Source organism: Euleptes europaea, chromosome 8 (assembly GCF_029931775.1).
Source record: "Euleptes europaea isolate rEulEur1 chromosome 8, rEulEur1.hap1, whole genome shotgun sequence".
NCBI lineage: Eukaryota > Metazoa > Chordata > Lepidosauria > Squamata > Sphaerodactylidae > Euleptes > Euleptes europaea.
This window is the reverse complement of record NC_079319.1, coordinates 57,268,402-57,288,437: the sequence shown is the minus strand read 5'-3', so window position 1 is coordinate 57,288,437 and position 20,036 is coordinate 57,268,402. Positions and strand designations below refer to the sequence as shown.

The 20,036-nt window shown below is 43.7% G+C and overlaps 2 protein-coding genes across 3 annotated transcripts in view; both read right to left on the bottom strand.

The window, feature by feature from the left end:
- Positions 1 to 20,036, bottom strand: part of RAB31 (RAB31, member RAS oncogene family) — a 156,533-nt gene that overhangs the window by 49,718 nt on the left and 86,779 nt on the right. The window lies entirely within an intron of this gene.
- Positions 1 to 20,036, bottom strand: part of VAPA (VAMP associated protein A) — a 43,181-nt gene that overhangs the window by 3,654 nt on the left and 19,491 nt on the right. The window contains exons 3-5 of the mRNA XM_056854868.1: positions 16,153 to 16,256; positions 15,276 to 15,356; positions 2,556 to 2,732 (exon numbers count right to left, since the gene is read on the bottom strand). Of these exons, the coding sequence (XP_056710846.1) occupies positions 2,556 to 2,732; positions 15,276 to 15,356; positions 16,153 to 16,256 (362 nt within the window). The remainder of the gene's footprint in view (positions 1 to 2,555; positions 2,733 to 15,275; positions 15,357 to 16,152; positions 16,257 to 20,036) is intronic.

Sequence of the window (20,036 nt, the reverse complement as noted above, 5' to 3'; positions counted from 1 at the left end):
TAGGGTAGAGAAAAGGGGGGGTATAAAAACCAACTCTTCTTCTTCTAAATTCTGCTTATTTTATATTTGCGTAACTGAAGACTGTCATAAAGGTAAAGGTCCCCTGTGCAAACACCGGGTCATTCCTGACCCGTGGGGTGACGTCACATCCTGACATTTACTAGGCAGACTTTGTTTTACAGGGTGGTTTGCCAGTGCTTTCCCCTGTCATCTTCCCTTTACCCCCAGCAAGCTAGGTACTCATTTTACCGATCTCGGAAGGATAGAAGGCTGAGTCAACCTTGAGCCAGCTACCTGAAACCAACTTCCGTCAGGATCGAACTCAGGTTGTGAGCAGAGCTTGGACTGCAGTACTGCAGCTTACCACTCTGCGCCACGGGGCTCCTTGAAGTCTGTCACAATCCTTTGTAATTTACATGTGTCAACAAAAAGACTTGATCCAGAATTTGTACTGTTAATTTTTGTATATATATTTTTACTTTAAAGTTTGCTCATTTGATGGCTAAACATTCAGCTCCTATATCACTAAAATATTTTTACGACCTCGACTTTCATTCAGCCCGCACTATTTTATATTTCTTTTAAAGGTGACTGCAATTAAGCTCCCGCAGTACAAAGACAGAAAGACCTTCGATGGTATACAATCAATTTTGAGAGGTCAATGGATAATCCTATTCTGCTGCTCCTTGATAGTTATCCAATAAAACGTAATTGTACAAACTTTTGTCAATAACCTCCTAAATGCATTCTAAGATTGAAGCGTCAGGCCAGAATGAAAGTTAGGGGCAAGATCTTTTACTTTAATGATACCGTTCACGTGTTCAGTTTGGCCCTGAACAATGTCACACTGAGACCAGTTAGGGGCAAGATGATAATGGCTTGAATCCAAAAGAAGTCTGAGAGCCTTCTTACAAACCCCCCACCCCCATCTGCAGCTTCCCATGCTGCAAATGCCCAGCCTGGAGTGCAGCCCAAGCAGCAGTTTTTAAGGGAACATATTAAGGGCTGCAGTTGGAAGTCCCACTTTGAGAGCAGAATCCTGTGTGTGGTGCTGAGGATCCAGGCAAATAGGATTTAAATAAGCGTATCTGCATGATGAGTTCTACCATTTAACTTTTTGAAGTGATCAATAAATTACGCAGTTTACTTGTACCTTGTTTAAACTCTAGCCGAGTTAAAATACCTAGACCAGGGGTGCCGAACTCATTTGTGAGGAGGGCCAGATTGAACATCGATGTCTCTTGGTCGGGCCGAAGATGGGTGGCCTCCGTGGGGGGCGGGGGGAGTCCCCATTGGGAAGCTTCCCCCGTCACGGAGGCCAGGCCTACCCATTGGTTTCTATAGAAACCAACGGGTAGACCTGGCCTCTGTGGGAGTCTCAGTCGGGAGGCCAGGTCTACTGTCATGCAAACCAATGGGTAGACCTGGCCTCCGGATGGAGATGGGTTTTTCCCCCCACGGATGCCAGGTCTACCCATTGGTTTGCATGGCAGTAGACCTGGTCTCCCGACTGAGACCCCCCCCTCCACGGAGACCTGGCCTGCATGGGGGGCGGGAGGAGAAGAAAGCAGCAGCCTGACTGAGCCCAGGAGAGTAGGGGGGAAGGCAAGGAAGGTGAGCCTGGCCCCCACTGGGGCCAGGATCGCATGGGAGAGTGGGGGCGGCTGGGAAAGCGAGCCTGGCCCTCACTGGGGCCAGGATCGCACGGGAGAGGGGGAGCGGCGGCGGGGGCAGCTTGGCTCATGGGCCGGTGAGCAGCCCTCCGAGGGCCTGATCCGGCCCCCGGACCGCCACTTTGACACCCCTGACCTAAAGATAGGCGTTAGAGATTGCCTTTAAAATACACATGGCCTAAGCCAGCTGGAGTATCCAGGGAAACTTTTAACTACAGCTGGAAAGGGAACAGTTTTCATGGCCAATTTCGGGAATTATAAACAAGGAGAAGGACTTCAAGTGCCTAGACATATCCCTTTCTCTTCCCCAAGGTTCCCCAGCTCCTGCCTACCAAAAACTGTGGTTCTGCATAAGCCTTCCTCCTTTGGCCTGGAAGTTCCCTCTTGGTGATTGCCAAAGTATTCTGTTTAGTGAAAATTTGAGTAGCTTTTTCTCAGAGCGCAAAATCCAGACTCCATAAGAGATAGAACCATAAGCACAAAAATTGCTAACAAGATTGCCAGTCAACAACGGCTAATTATACTTAAACCAATTTATGGCCAATTCTTTTCTGTCGAGTTGTGCTTAAAACAATTTTTCTACCTGATATAGAAAAGTCATAGAATTGTATTTAATCCGAACAAAAAATTGCTATGACTTTACTAAATCCAGTAGTCCACTGAAGAAAAATGGGATGAGCTGTGTAATAAAGGATACAAAGATAAACAACACATGTGTTTAAGTTAGGATACTTCTACCCCACCTTTCTACACAAGGCAGCTTTTAAAAATCATTTCATCATCAATTTAAATAATTTTAAAATGGATTGCATTCGCCTTTTGCAATCAGAGTCCAACCTTACTGTTTAAGGACATCTTGCACCTCAGTTACATGAAACTTACTCTCAGGTGTCTATTCTCATCTGTCAGTTTCATCACATCCGCCTGAAGTCTTTTGCATTCTTCTACTAGCTTCCTTGTTTCGGTGTCATTAAGTGAAATGCTGTGTGGTTTTGGCATGGGACCATCCTGTTTAGCTGTATTCAGTACAGGAGCAGATTTGCTTGAATCTATGTCATTCTGCAAACATTAAAAATGGCTTCAAAATCTTATTTTCTAAAGCAAAATTAATATTCAACATTTTCAATTTTACTGCCACTTGATACGAAAAGCCTGGAAAAAGATACATGTTCCACTTCTGTTATAATAAAAGACTATCAAATATAAGTCAAATGAGATTAAGAGTACAAGAACAGACTCCCCCCCCCCCCAGTCCACCCCACTCTAAGAGGAGAAAGTATTCCAGAGAACTTAAGTATAATGGCCTCATATAATGTTTCAGCCTACCTAACTGTACTTGAGAAATCTGAAATGCACATTATCATAACATGCTCCTTTACTCTTTAAGCATGCTTCAAACTATGGCTGCAGATTAACCATGGTTCATGTTAATACTGATGCAGATGTAACGATGCAACATAGGCAGCTTGAAAAACAGAAAGGTAAAGGGAATCTGAATGTGAGAAGAGAAAGGTCAGGAGACCAAGAATAGTAACATGCCACTGTGTGCTTTACGGGGCCAGATCACAGGACAACTAAAGAGGCTTTAAACGTTTAGAGTAATTATGTGATTTTACTACCTTGTGTACAATACACTACAAACATGAATTCATGTCATGGCTACTGTTACAGGCTTTAAAAGTATATTAACCATTTATTAATATGAAGCATATACTCAATGGCTTGGATCCATCCAACCAGTAGTGGAAGGTATGGGGTAGATGTTGATTTCTCTGCATTTCCCTCTTCTATCCCCATCTACTTGGACACTTTTTGTCCAAGTGTGTCTTGTGGAATCATCTTTCTATGATCCAAAAGGATTGCTGGCTGGAGTGGAACATAGGGGGAAAATAGTGTTTCTTCCTCTGGCTGTTGGTTGGATTTAATGTAGACTTCGAACCACAATTTATGGGGGGGGGGGGGAGAGATAAACTCTGGTTATCTTGCATATCTGAACTTGGGCATTGCAAGTGACCAGAGTTAATTTTAAACCAGTATTCCTTCATTGTGCTCAATGCAAGAAGGAAGACAGGCAAGCACATGAGAGTCCAGCAACCAGCGTAGTTCAAGCACATTCTTGTCAGCTTGACCTGACATCTGAATGCAGAATACGAGAGAGGTACACCATGGCCTTAGCTTCTGGTGCCAGGGAAAGTTAGGGATTCTTTGCCTTGCACAACTTCCTCCCTCCTCCCACAGTTGCTTCTGCTTAGTTACCCTTCTTGTCCCTTTCCAAATGATGTCTCTCACTTGCCCCGAGATGCATTTCAGCCATAGCAACTGATATCTCTCACTTGCTTCCTGAGATGCATTTCAGTCATAGCAACTGATGTCTCTCACTTGCTCCCTGAGATGCATTTCAGCCATAGCAACTGATGTCTCTCACTTGCTCCCTGAGATGCATTTCAGCCATAGTAACGCTCCATTCTATAAAAACCCCAGTTATACAAACGCTGAATGCAAAATACAGTACCTCAAAAGTGAATGAGCTTAAGACTGCCACTATTCTAGAAATCTTTGTATGCTTGACTGGATCACTTGTTCTTTTCCAATTAGGCTAATGTTGATGTTTTCTTAACTAACTTAAATTGACTTAATGACCTACAGAGATGGTAGAAAATTCTTAGGGATTGCAGCTCCCTGAAACAAACCTGATTCATCTTGTGTTTGACCTCACTGACTGGATCCATCATGTCAATCTTCTGGCTATAACTTGAAGGTACAGGAAGAACGTTGCTGCTGACTGGAATTATGTATGTGGATCCTGGTGCAGGGAAAGTCTGAGGTGGCAGGTGAGAGATGCCCTCAGCACTCAGCAGATCTCTCACTGCAAGACTTAGGGGAGTGACTAAACCTAAAGGATTAGGTTCTGCAACCCCACTCTGCTACTTAGAAAAACATAAATATTATGCAGAAGCAGTCAGGCAACAGCTTATAAGCATAGGAACAGGCAAAAAGAAGCTGGCTTTCAGACACTTGAGTTTGTAACTTAGCTAGTAGTAGTCAAACATTCTGGCAAATATGCCATATGCAAACCATTACCACCAGACCATCACCACCTTGCGCCTTGACAGTGTTTGGATTCTAGTCTACTGAGCCAGGGACCAGACACCAGCACAACAGCACAACTAAGGCAGATAGGAATGCAAGATTATCATTCATGTTGCCAATGGACCTTCTTACACTCCTATCGGGGGATGCTGTAAACGTCTTGTATGTGCACAGGTATAGGGTAACGACTTAGCTTTTCGGTCACCAACTTTTCTGCTGCCTCATAGTTTTTTTAAAAAAACAAAAAACAAAAAAGTAGAATGTCTCCTTTCCAAGGAGGTCCTGATGACCACACCCTACTGACTTGGATAACATCACCAAGAGACATTGTTGAGGTGTGGGCAGTATGCAGAATGTAGGAAAATGAGCATACACGTGGAAATACAAGAGTAACACACAACCCTTGGCTTGAAAAATCCATTGATCTCTGCCACACCTGACTGCTGTGCAGGGCGGGCCCCGCTCTCCATTTTTTTATTTAAAAAAGGTAGACCAATATGGTCAGTGAGGCTGGTTATAATTGGTGTTGCATGTTGTAAAAAAAAGCTGCATGTCTGTTGTGCCTTAGATCATAGAGATTAATAGGAGAAAGTAATGCAGAATACATTGTATGGCAGTTCAACAATTGCTGAACGGCTATACAATGTATTCTGCATGACTTTCTCCTTTTAATCTCTATGATCTAAGGCACAACAGACACGCAGCTTCTTTTTTTACAGTACTCTAAATTCATTATCATAAAAGCTGGGATCAAAACAGAAGCATGTGTGTATGGGGGACAGAGTCACGTTGGGCATGTAGCTGGTCACTGTCACTGTTTTCACTACTACGCTTCCCACTGCTGACAAGACAAGCTGTTCGAATTTTAAAGAATGGCTTGTCTCTTGATAGCAGAACTTCTGCATCAAAAAAAAAAAAGCATACACAGCATACAAACCTCTGGCTGAGCTACTGGTTCTTAGGATCTCAGCCTCAAGGTCAGGACTGAGAAATAGGCTAACATTTTATTGTCGAAACATTTATTGTTTTCACGGTCAGAGTTCATTGGTTCTTGCAGGTTATCCGGGCTGTGTAACCGTGGTCTTGGAATTTTCTTTCCTGACGTTTCACCAGCAACTGTGGCAGGCATCTTCGGAGTAGTAACACTGTCCTTCAGTGTTACTACTCCGAAGATGCCTGCCAGTTGCTGGCGAAACGTCAGGAAAGAAAATTCCAAGACCACGGTTACACAGCCCGGATAACCTACAAGAACCAAGGCTAACATTTTATTTGAACAGACCCAGTTCTCTCATTAAAACCGTATCATCATGATATGAAACACTTATCTTCTGAGTATACCTTCACATTCACTATGCTAGACGACTATTTTGTTTGTAACCGTCAGATGTAGTACATGTCAAGATACTGTGAAAACTGAGCCACAGTATTTTCATGTTGGACTTTCACAATGACGGAACAATATTAGAGAACCTCGTTTAAAGAGAATAAGTACCTTCAAGACTGTTTCCTGGTCTCTCAAAGAATGAAGTTGTGCTGCCAAAGAACTTTGACAACAATAATTTAAAATGGAAAACTTCAGTGCCTGGTGGACAAAATGAGTAACATCCTAACTGCTTAGTTGTTCACACCAGTGCTTATAATGTGCCAAGGTACATGGCCTCATCCCCAGAGATTAAAGCTTGGTGCTCTGCAGGTTAAGGAGATATTTCAGAATATCTAGACAGGAATTACTTTGCTAGCTAATTACCAAGTTCCTGTATTACTTGCCAGGACATTCACTATACCTTCTTCACAAACCTAACCAGACACATCTGCACTACATATGAATTAGACTAGGTTCCAGAAATCATGGTAACCTCTGTGGAATTCTGGCCATACAGGCACCTTTGCTGCAAACAGAACAAGAACTGTGTGAGGACAGCCTGGACAGCTGATTGACAGACTGACAGAATGTTAAAGCACACCAGATTTGTAGAGGCAAATAACGGTTTAAGAGCCACAGGCAAGCACTGCAACTATTTAACCCCATTACTAGATAACAATCCTACTTCCCAAATATCACAAAAAATATCAAAAGCTCCTGGTCCCTTTTCACAGAATTTTACAGGTATCAAACTAAATGGAAGCAGTCTATGCTTCACAGCACAACCATAGCCACAGAAGTTTTTAATACCAAACTACTGTTACAGTACCAAGGATTAAAGGTATGTTCAAACAGTTGATCTTGGCTGATTCAACAAATCCTATCCTTGCAAGCAGACTGATATCCATGTTGTGCTCTCGCACCAATTTCCTATGTCTGCCTAGCAAACAAATATTATCAGCAGCCAACCCAAGGGAACGGTGCCTTATTACTCACCGTGAGGGCTCCTTCTGGGGTCGAAGAGCATCTTGCAACGTGCGGGTATTACCATCACGTGCCCAGGGAGGCAGGACCAAAATTCAATTTCCTGTCTCCCTGGGCGGGAAACCCGCTAGTTCCAGTTTTCGGACTCGCCAAGCTAAAGGAGACAGGTAAGTGCATAACAACAACCACAGCAACAAGATACAACAGGGTAAACAGGTATTGTAAAGAGTAATAACTATTAACCACATGTAACCAGATGTGGAGAAACCGGAAGGCATAATGGCAAGGTGGCGGACGAGAGGAGAGCCTAATTACTAACGCTCGCCCTTTGGAGGGATCCAGTTGCCCTGCCCGCCTTTATGAACTGGGAACAATTGAGTCTTGGATAATATAAATTTAGAATTTGGGTGGGCAAGATGCCCTTCGACTCCAGAACAGAAGGAGCCCTCACGGTGAGTAATAAGGATCCGTTCTTGTTCTGGGGGAAGGGCATCTTGCAAAGTGCGGGATCTCCAAGAGCTAGATCACCCGGGTGGGTTCTAAGATTGATCCAAGACGTGCTGTAGAACCCTCTTGCCGAAGGCTGCATCGGCAGAGGCCATGGCGTCTATTTTATAATGTCTTATAAAGGTGGAGATCGTGGACCAGATGGCCGCTCGACAGATCTCCTCCAGTGGGGATTGCTTTTCGAAGGCTGCTGAGGTGCCTGCGCTGCGCACGGAGCGTGCAGTGATCCCGGCTGGTATTGAAATCTTACTAGCCCTGTAAGCCACTGAAATGCATTGTCTTACCGCGTAGCTGAGTGCAGCCCTGGACATTTTTTGCCCCTTTGAAGGATTGGTCAGAGAAATGAATAAGGCTTCGGAGCGCCTAATGGGTTCCGTGCGTCTCAGGTACACCTTGAGTGTCCTTCTTAGGTCTAAGTGGTGCCATTCTTTCTCTTTAGGGTGGCTGGGATTGGGGCAGAAGGACGGGAGATGGATCTCCTGGGAGCGGTGGAAAATAGAATTCACCTTCGGAATGAAGGTGGGGTCTAGTCTGAGGACCACCTTATCCCTGTGGAAGATGCAAAATCCTTTCCGTGCTGAAAGGGCCCCTATTTCTGAGACTCGGCATGCAGAGGTGACCACTGTGAGGAAAATGGCCTTCATCCTCAGCACCTTCAGGGGAATCTCTCTGATGGGTTCGAATGGTGGCCTAATGAGAGCCGTAAGCACTATGTTTTGATTCAGAATTTTGATTCAGCTGAGCTGAGGACTACAGGCAGGGGTGAGTTTAAACTTTGTCTTTTTTAAAACGCTGGGAAGCCTAACTAAACTGAGGATTTAATTGAGGTTTGCTGGGAGAGGGTTGTGACTGTTGTGCTGGGGGTGTGTGTGTGATTAAGGTTGATTGCTGCCTGAAAGCTTGATTGTTCCCTTGTAAAGTGGGGTTGTTGTGATTGGAGTTTGTGTGAGAGAGGTGGGGGCTGTGTGCATTTAAATTCCAAGGCTCCTGCTCTTGCCCTGTGGCTCTTAGCCTGTGGATTGTGACTGGGGATCTGTAGGTGAGTATAAAATCTTTTTATCTTAGCAGAGTAACTCTCTCCATCCGGTTGGAGTACCGAGCAACTTGATTATGTGAATTAGCAGCAGATAGTTGCAGGGCAAGGAACTTCGGCACTCAGTTCTTATTTGGTACAGGAAGAGTGCAAGAGAGTAAAGGGCAGGGTTACAACACCAAAGAATAATATAATAAATTAATTAATAAAATACCAGTTATGAAGGTAGAAAGCCAGCAGGGGTCAGGGGGCTATCCAGTGTGCTGCATGGAGTGTCACATGTATGATTATCTGCCTGCTGGACAGAAGTCGTGGGTGTGCACTCAGTGCAGGGAGCTCCTGGCTCTCAGGAAGCGAGTTCACTTCCTCAAGGCCAAGGTTGCTCAACTGGAGGAGCTGAGGCAGGCAGAGAGAGAGCTGACTAAGGACTCCGGGGATGAAATAGTCACATCCCAGTCCCAAGGTGACGGCAACCTGCCAGTCACGGATGATGGAGCCCTTGGGGAAGGAGGCCATCTCACTGAGGTAGGGGAATGTGGTACCTTAGAAGGGACCTCTTCCTTGGTGAACGGATATCCTCTCGTACCGAGGATATGCCTCAGAGGAAAGGGGGGTTTCTTGTAGTGGGGGATTCAATCCTTAGGAATGTAGATAGCTGGGTTTCTGGTAGGTGCATGGACCGCATGGTGACTTGCATGCCTGATGCGAAGGTTGCGGACATTACCCGTCATATAGGTGGTCTGGTAGGTAGTGCTGGGGAGGAGCCAGTGGTTGTGGTGCATGTTGGCACCAACGACGTGGGGAAATGTAGTCCGGAGGTCTTGGAATCCAAATTTACATTGCTAGGCAGGAGACTAAAAGCCAGGACCTCCAAGGTAGCTTTCTCAGAAATGCTACCTGTTCCACATGCAGGACCAGCTAGGCAGGCACAGTTGGTGAGTCTCAATGCGTGGATGAGACAGTGGTGCAGGGAAGAGGGCTTTAGATTTGTAAGGAACTGGGCAACATTTTGGGACAAGCCGGGCCTATACAAAAGGGATGGGCTCCACTTGAACCAGGATGGAACCAGACTGCTGGCGTATACTATAAAAAAGGTGGCAGAGCAGCTTTTAAACTGAACCTGGGGGGAAAGCTGACAGGAGCTGAGAGGCATCCGGTTCGGGCAAACTCAGTGCACATGGACAAAGGGAAAATTGCTTCAGATTGCCCACATGGGAATTATCTGGACATGAAAGGGAATGGGGGAAAAATGATGGATAGCCACTTAAAGATGCCCAAAGGCACATGCCAGGCAAGTCGAAAGAGAGAAACAGTGTGGAGGTATTTCTATGCTAATGCTAGAAGCCTCCAAGCAAAAATGGGGGAATTAGAGTGCATGGTTTTAAGGGAAAACATAGATATAGTGAGCATTACAGAAACCTGGTGGAGGGGAGAGAACCAGAGGGATACAGTCATCCCTGGTTACAAACTGTATAGAAATGACAGGGAAGGGCGTATTGGAGGGGGTGTTGCTATGTATATCAAGGAAGGCATAGTGTCTAATAAGCTAGAGACCATAAAAAGGTCAGACTCGTCCACAGAATCCTTATGGGTGACGATTCCTGGCCCTTACTAGATTCTCGTGTGTGTCCAGAATTACTCCTAGGTGTTGTAATCTCTGAGTTGGTGGCTTTTTTCTTGGTTCACTAGAAAACTATGATCCGATAGGATCTGGATTGTCCTGTCCGTGTGTGCCTTAGCTTCCTGAACGGATCTGGCGCAGATGAGAATGTCGTCCAAGTATGGAAATATTCTGATCCCCTCCCTTTGGAGGACAGCTATCAGGATCACCAGGATCTTGATAAAGAAACGTGATGCCGATGCCGGACCGAAGGGGAGGGCCCTGAACTGAAAGTGTTTGTCTGCATAGGGCAGTGGTGGCGAACCTATGGCACGCGTGCCAGAGGTGGCACTCAGAGCCCTCTCTGTGGGCACGCGCACCTTCGCCCCAGCACAAAGTTCGGCTGAGATCGTTCCCCTGGCTGAGGAGGCTGGGGACCAGCGGTGCCTTCCCGGCTCCTCCGGGAAGCACTGGGCTTCTTCCCAGCGCCTTCTTCGCAGTCGCTGGCTACGCGCTCCGGAAGTGAAGACAACGACGAGCCTTCTGCCGAGGACTGGAAGAGGCAGAGCATGGATGGGGCTGGACCAGGACGCCTGGGCGGCCATCTGCCGCAGGCTGGTTGGTGACTGCAATGCGGAGGATTGGCGGTGAGGGCTGAACAGGGGCCCACCTGGCGTTTGTGCTGGAGCCGAGCCCTTCGCTTAGCTCGGGTTTCCACTCTGCTCGTTCATGCAACTGAAAGTGCCTCTGAGAGCGTGCAGAGGGCTGTCCCCACCATCAGCCCCCCCCACATAACAGCCTTTTTAATTCGTATGAAGATAAGTTGGAAAAAGAACCAAACTGAAGGGGTGGGGGCTATGCTCCAGCTGCTTTCCTTCCCCCGCTCGGCCACCCATGCAGGGTTGCCAACCTCCAGGTAGTAGTCAAAGAACACAGTTGTAGGCCAATATTAACACAGTCAATCTCTGTATTATAACATCAGTTAGTATTTGTATTATAACATACTATATATAGTAACCCAATTATTATACACTGTTATGTTACACTATTTATATCATAATGCAGCAGGGCACAAGTGTATTATAGATCAGCGAGTGTGTCCAAATAAAGTCCATGAAAATAAAGTCAACAGAAAAATCTTTGTTTCCTTGTTCCTTCTTTACAAGATTTTTTTTTCCTTCATAAAACAAGAAAGAAACCTTGTCAGGTCCATACCTCACATGTTACTGTGCTTGAATATACATACAACTAGTTGAGTGTTCTGAGAATATATAATAATATCCAGACGCTGAATCAGGCTTTATGTCCCTTTGGGGTGGCTGAAGAAAAAAACCTTGAAACAAGCTAGTTACCGGCATCCTGTTCTACCCTACAAATTACAAGGACATAACCAATCATTTTATTTTCATAGACTTTATTTGGACATACTCACTGACCTATAATACACCTGTGCCCTGCTGCATTATGATATAGTGTAACATAACAGTGTATAATAATTGGGTTACTACATATAGTATGTTATAATACAAATACTAACTGATGTTATAATACAGAGATTGACTGTGTTAATATTGGCCTACAACTGTGTTCTTTGACTACTACTCATAATTACAGTTGAGTTTACTATATTGAATACAACCTCCAGGTAGTAGCAGGAAATCTGCTATTTCAGTTCACCTGGAGAAAATGGCCGCTTTGGCAATTGGACTCTATGGCATTGAAGTCCCTTCCCAAACCCCACCCTCCTCAGGCTCCCCCCAAAAACCTCCGACAGGTGGCAAAGAGGGACCTGGAAACCCCTAGCCCCATGTGGACTTCTAGCTGTGTTGGCACTTTGTGATAAATAAGTGGGTTTTAGGTTGCAGTTTGGGCACTCGGACTCTAAAAGGTTCGCCATCACTGGCATAGGGGAACCTGTGGTGTGAGTGGTGAATGGGAACATGAGGGTAAGCCTCCTTTAGGTCCAAGGATGTCATGAAATCCCCTATTTGCAGGGCCTCTAATATGGATCGCAGGGTTTCCATGCGGAACTTCCTGCACTGAACAAATCTGTTTAGGTGCTTCAGATCTAATATAGCTCTCCAGTCCCCATTTTTCTTGGGGACTGTGAAGAAGATGGAATATGTTCCCTGACCCACTTCCGTGTGAGGAACTGATTCTATTGCTTGTATTTGAATCAAGTGTTTTATGGCTTCTACGGTTCTTTGATGTTTTTCCCTGTTTAAAGGCCTTGGTGACTTTATCAATTTGTCTTTTGGCGTGCTGGTGAGATCTATCAGGTAACCTGAAGAGACCACCTGGGAGACCCAAGCATCCGTGTAGGACCTTGCCCACTTGTGATGAAAAGCAGAAGTCTTCCCCCTGGCGTCACTGTTTTGGGGATTTTGAGAACTTGTTGCCCTTGTTTGTGCCAAACTGTTGTTGTTGTCCCTGTGAGGGATGAAAAAACCTGTTCCCTCCCTTGCGAAAGGAGCCTCTACTGTTGTTCCAGGAACCTCTGCGCTGTTCTGGCCTATAGCGTGCGAGGGAATGGGATGACCTGAAATTGGGAAAGGAAGATGACGGTCTTCCCTCCTTTTTATATGACTTGGGGAGAACCTTTTTCTTGTCCTTGTTTTCTATCAATATTTTTTCAAGTCTTTCCCCAAACAGTCTTCCTCCCGTAAAAGGGTAGGACATGGTGAGGGTCTTTGTTTTAAATTCGTTCTGCCAGGGACAGAGCCATAATGCCTTCCTAACCGCTATATTAGATGAGGCCGCCTGGGCTGCGAAGGCCAATGTGTCCAGCGACGCATCTGCCATGAAGGCCGTGGCCTTTAAGAGCCAATTAAGCCCTTCTGATATTTTTCTGTTCTCGCCTGAGTAAAGCTGAACAATTTTCCTGAGCCAGACAATGAAGGCTCTGGCCATGATGGAAGTGGCTGCTGATGCCTGGATGGCTCATGAGGAGGCCTCATGTACCTTTTTTGACAGGATTTTCGCTTTCCTGTCTAGAGGATCCCTAATGGATCCCATCCCGTCCTCGGCGGGAATATCGGATGAATGAACCGCTGCCACCGGGGCGTCTATCAAAGGTAGTTGAAAGAGTGACATAGCTTGTGGAACCATGGTATACAGTCTTTTGGTGCTAGAGGGGAATTGTCTGTTGGCCAAAGGTTTGTCAAACTCTGCCTGTACCAGGTTCTCAAAAAACTCTGGGTAAGGTATTTCGTAGCTTTGGGTCTTACATCTAGGAAAGAATTCCTTATCTCCCTTTTTTCTCGATTTTGGCTTAGGTTCTGAGGCAGGGTCAGGATCCTCATTGAGGTCCAGTGCCACCAGGGCTTTGCTCAGCAGTCTCTGAAAATCCTCATTTGAGAATAATCGGGGCTGTTGCTCTTCCAAGATGAGAGGAGACTCCTCGTCTGAATCAAACTCTCCTTCTTTCTCCCTCGGAATCTGCTGCCCCAGATGAAGCGTCATCATGGAGGAGATGTGTCTGGTCCCGTGGATGGGCTTTCATGGCAACCTTTGTACGCCAGTGGGGACCAGAAGGTTCCCCCCTTGTTTGACCTTCCCCATTGTTTGGGTGAACTAAGGGTGAGTTACATTCTGCGCTCTGCAGAAGAGATGGAATCCCTAAATACCTGCATCATCTGAGCCTGCTTATCTAATACCCTATTAAATAAGTACTTCCCGCCGGGAGAGTGGTTCCTCTGACCTGGGACGCACTACGTTACCCTCAGTAGAGTGGTCTGGGTCCGAAATTGCAGTGCTCTCAACAAGATGGTCCCCGGAGCACTGCATTGTCTCCACCCCCTTGCCGCAGCTCGTACTGCTCCTCGCGCCATTTTGGGGCGGCTGGCTAGAGTGCGCCTTTTTTGGCGGGTTGGGTCCTTCAGCGCCTTGCTCCGTGGTACCGCAAAGGTGCCCGTTGGAGCTCTCCCGACGACTCCGCCCTGTCGAGGCGACGAGGGCCATGTCGCGGTCCTCCTCAGAGAGGAGGTCAGAGTCCGACTCTCTGTCTCCGTCTGCCATCTTGCCCAGCGGGGCGAAGTGGAATGGGGAAGGGGGGGAAAGGGGAGACGAGAGACAAAGTTCGGGAGAAGTCAGGGTAATTAAAGAGAGGACGGAGGAGGGAAAGTAGACAAAGGACAACTTTAAAGAGAAAAAATCTCAAGCAGGGATCGATCGGAAGAAACGAGGACCTAAACAGGTAGGAGCAAACGACGAAGCTGCCTCCCTAAACGAGGCAGGACGGAAACTAGAACTAGTGGGTTTCCCGCTCAGGGAGACAGGAAATTGAATTTTGTTCCTGCCTCCCTGGGCACGTGATGGTAATACCTGCACTTTGAAAGATGCCCTTCCCCCAGAACGAGAGAGCAGAGGAAAAATGAATGCTTACACTGTACAAGCTTAATGCTCAAATGCTGCAACATACTGAAACGGCTGCAACAGTTATTAAGAACACGTAGTACTGTAGGATATCCCTTACTGAAACATAAAGGTACACTTAGGAACATGATCAGTCACCATAATTTTATTATCTTTAGAACTACCACCATTCCCTAAAGGGTTGTTTGTCTGTTATTGTCCAAGCAAATCAATACCAGGCAAGACCAAACGATAAAGTCGCCTATCATGCCCACTGTCACATCTTTACTCACCAACTGAGGCACAGCCTACATTCATGGCTGACTAATTCACACTCCCAGTGGACTGAAGTCTGGTTCCAAAACTACTTCCACAACAATGGCTGGGGACAATCCAAGCATGGAATAGCCCCTGCCCAATTTCATATGGTACCGGCTGACCCAGAAGTACAACAAAGATAGATTTCAAAAACAGACCGTTTATGTGCTAAGAAAAGTGAAATAACGAGGTTTTCTGCACACTACTAAGGCTCTGGTTCCAGAGTCCTACATTTTAACTTATTTGATATAATCCTATAAATCCTTCAGGTTTAAAAAAAATCAAGCAGCAAATTCCTAAAGTATTTAAGAGGTTTAGATGTGAAGTCAGCATTGTTAATTTTTTTTAACTTACCATCTTATCATTTTCATTAGGCATTTCAAATACACATCTCAATTTGGAGTCCATTAAATCATCAGGTTTTGCCTCTTTCCACTGCAACAATAGTGAAAAGTCATTACATTTTAACTCCTTTAGTCTTCATATTAATTCATATATCAACATTTTGCCTGATATAGTGTTTAAGAGCCTGCACTGAAGGTGGTGTTTCAGGTTTGGAAATAAAAACCTCAGGCCCAAATATGAAGTTCACTAGATGGCCTCAAGCATATCTTGCACACTGAACAACCTCACAGGGTTGCACTGGTAGGTATCAAATATAGGAGAAGCTCTGGTCACCAGGAAATAAAGAGAGAAGGAAATTACCATTTTACTTATGAATATTCTAATTTGGGCAGGGCAATCAAGAAGGAAATTTGATTATCATGTTCCTGTCCTAGGAAGAGGAGCTTTCACCTTGCTCTGTAGAATAAAAACTTTCAATGTTGTCACTTGATACACAACAAAGGGGAGAAAACAAGACACCAAACTGAACAGCTCCCTGTCCACATATAGCTATTACTGGCAGAAGGAGAATAATGGTGTAACAATTGACCAGCCAAAGGACCTATCTGTCTGAACACCACTGCAGTAACTCTTGAAACGATTCAGATGGGTTGTAACCAAACAGTAGGGGTGGGTGCCAGTCATACCTAACTTTTCCTTAGCCCTAGCTGATTTCCTCTTCTCCGCTAGGTGTCCCAACTCCCTCCACTGCCTCTCTCATATTTCACTTGTCTCTTTCCCTGCTTCTATCCAGATGAACTGTGCTGAATCCCATCCTGTGGCCATGTTAATGAGACGCCCACAATTCATCTTGCTAGCCTACTAAAAACTCTAAGAGTTTACTTACCACAGCTTCCATATCTGTAATGTTTGGTGGAGCAAAGATCGTCTGTACCATAAACTTGTGTTTACTCTTCTCATTTGGATCATAATCAAAGGGTTGTAACATCACTGTATAACAGACAAAGTATTAATTATGGAGAGACATGCAAATGATTTTATCTAAGCATTACATTTTCACTTAACATTCAAAAGTAAATTATGTGAAGTTCAGAGTATGTTTTCACACTAGATAAATTAAACAGGATTTGTTTCAATAATCAAGTTGTATTGTTTACTATGAATTTGCATTTTCTAGGAATCTGTTGTGTCTTCTTATAAATATTTTCTGATAAAACCAGCTAGTACAAAGGTCTCTAGCAAAATCAAGTCATCCTCTGCTCCTTATCTTCAGCTATATTTATTATTTACTTCATAACCTGCCTTCCTCCACTATGGGGAACCAAACCAGTTTATATCATTCTCCTCCATTTTATCTTCACAACAACCTGTGAAGTAGGTTGAGAGCATGTGACTGGCCCACGGTCACCCAACAAGTTTCCACAGCAGAGTGGGGATTTGAACATGGATCTCCTAGATCCTAGTCTGAAACACCGCACTGGCTTTTGTGCAATGGCTGCTGTTGAATAGTAGCAATTAGCCAAGCCTAGATGGGTCACAGTAGGAAGTTGCCTGGTGAAAACTGCTAGGCCTGGCCCCATGAGTCCTTCCCCAAAGACCAAATCAACCCTGGAAAGGGCCCTGCCCTTCCTCCCTGCCTTTTATTGACAGAAACCAAGGCTTGAAGGCTAGCAATACTGTTGTGGTTGCCTAGCAGCAGCCACAGAAGGCATTTGTTTCTTAAAGCTACAGGTGCTGCTTCTATCATTTTGTGATTTTTTTTGTGATGTGTTTTTGTTTTTGCTTTTGATTTTTTTAAAATTTCAGATTTTTTTGCCAATGGGGCTTTTCTCAGGTTTGTAGAAAGATCTGTCTGTTTGTGGCCTCAATCTCTGAATTGAAGTATCCATAATGGGGCCATGTTGAGAATTAGATACATTAATAATTTCAGATTTTTCTGCGAACCTGGGCATTCTTCAGGTTCCTGCCTTCAGCTCAATTTTGCTCTAAGGACTTGTTCAGAATTAGATATGTGTTGGATGTCTCTCAGGTGAAACCCTTTATTCCAGAAAACAGCAAAAACAAGTTCAGCTTTGCATCAGAAGTAACTATGACAACTGTACCTCCTTGATTCCAATCACTAGTGTGTTTTCTGGCTAGTGTTCTAAGGTAATTGGGATAATAGCTGAGTGGAGGTAGTGGTGGCTCTTAACTCCTGCCCAGGGAAGCTGATTTCTCTACCCTTTCCCTTCAGGTGAAGAGAGAGGGTCATGCTTCCATTCACAGAAAGCTGAGAGGACTGCATTTTTCACTGTAGCTGAATGGGCATAAGGGACTTTCAATCAGTCCTTTCAGAACTACTGGATACCCCCCATGGACACCCAGGAGTATTGAATACCATTTTGAAAAATGCTGCATTAGACCAGCAGTCCTTGTAATTCAACACTGTAACTATGAATGGTGATAACTCTGAAATGTCTAAGGCAGAAAAAAGTATTTCTGCTACCTGAGAAGACATGTATTCTTCTTCTATGTCACTTCCTCCCAGAACTTATACTATTCTTTTTCTCTCTCACACATACAAAATTGCCAGTTTAAATTTATCCATTAAAAATTGAAGATGAACCTTTGAGATTGATGAAAGAAATACCGGCAAGACTATTGAAGAAAAGGAAAGATTTTATGGAGATTGTTCAATGTTTAAGACTTAGTGGAATCCAATTCAGATGGGAATTCCCACAGGGTATTTCCTTTACTTTCAAGGCAAAAAGGTTCAAGTATACAGAAGTGGATAAGGCGGAGCAGTTTCTGAGAAGATATGAGGCAGACCTGGTAAAACCTACTAAATCAGCCAAGCAAGTTCCAACTAGAGAATCTACAGAAGAAGAAAAGGCATCTGAAGCAGCTGGAGGTGGAGATTTACCAACAGACTCCTCTGAGGACTCCACAACTGACGACTGAAGACTGCAGAATTGGGGGAGGGGGGGCAATATCTGACATGGTTGTTTATGTTGAATGGGGAAAATTATGGGAATTAATTGATCTTTGATATGTTACAGGTCCTATCTTGGAATATTAACGGACTGAATTCTCCTAATAAAAGAAGAAAAATATTTCACCATCTACTCAAAAGTAATGCTAACATTATTTGTTTACAGGAAACGCATATACTCCCAAAGGATATATTCAGACTGGAACATGTAAGATTAGGTACACTCTTCACGGCTTGTAATAGGGTTAAAAAGACTAATGGAATAGCTATGTATATACCTGTCTCATTCGAACCAAGAGTTGTTTATCAAGATATGGAGGGAAGAGTTTTGATGATTGAAATAACATCTGGATTTCAGAAGATAATGCTTGTGGGAATATATGCTCCTAATATAAATCAAAAAATGTTTTATGATAAATTAGCAATTTTATTAGCTGAATATGCCACAGAAAAGATGATTTGGATGGGGGATTTTAATGGTGTTATATTACCTAAGGTAGATAGATCTGGGAAAAAGAAAAAAGCGCTTAATGAAGGAAAGTTACCAGGGGTTTTTGACACTCTTATTGATCAATGGAACATGTTTGATGTTTGGAGATTGGCACATGGAAATAAAAAAGGTTATACTTTCTTTTCACAAAGACACCTAACATGTTCCAGAATAGACATGTTGTGGCTTTCGCAAGGCCTAATAGAGAAATCAGAAAACCCAGAAATTTTACCCAGAGCTCTGTCCGATCACAATGCTGTCTCAGTTAAAATTCAAGTGGGAAATAGAGGGTATAAACCCTGGAGAATTAATGATTTACTTTTAAAAAATTCTAAAATAGTTGCTAAATTGAAGATAGAAATACAGAATTATTTTAAAGAAAATACAGATAAGGGTACTCGTCAAGATATAGTTTGGGATGCCGGTAAGGCAGTAATTAGAGGATTATTAATTCAACAAAATACAAGATGGTACAGGGAAAGAGAGAATAAGAGAAAACATATTTTAGATGAAATAAAACAAGGAGAAAGACATTTAAGTAGGCTGCAAGATAAAGCAAGTAGATATGAACAACAGGTGAAGATTAGAAATTTGCAACAGCAATATGAGTTTTTAATTGCAGAAGAAATTGAAAGAAAACTTATGTTTAATAAACAAAGATTTTTTGAACATGCAAATAAACCGGGAAAAATGTTAGCATGGCAACTTAAGCAGAAGGAGAAAAAAATACCAATAACTCAAATTAAAAGGAAGGGTAAAATCACAAGAATAAAAGAGGAGATACTAGAAACATTTGTAGAATTTTATACAAATTTATATAGCAAAAAGACACCTTCAGAGGTAGAAATGGAGATGTATTTTACTAAAGGAGACTGGGGGAAAATAACACAAGAAAATAAAGATTTTCTGGATTTGCCAATAACTAAAGAAGAGTTGGAAGAGGCAATAAAGAAAAGTAAATTAAACAAATCTCCCGGGCCAGACGGATTTAATGCATCCTATTACAAAATATTTAAAGACCAATTAACCCCTTATCTGTTGGAAGTAATGAATTTAGGATTGACAGAAGGGATTATCCCTCAAACTTGGAAACAGGCAAATATAGTATTAATACCAAAGGCAAATTCGGATATATCGGAAGTTAAAAATTTTAGACCAATATCATTATTAAATACTGATTATAAACTATTTGTAACAGTCTTAGCTACAAGATTAAAAAGAGTATTAAATCAAGTAATACATGAGGATCAAGCTGGTTTTTTACCAGGAAGGTTGATGAGTCAGAATGTGAGGGTAGTAATTGATCTTT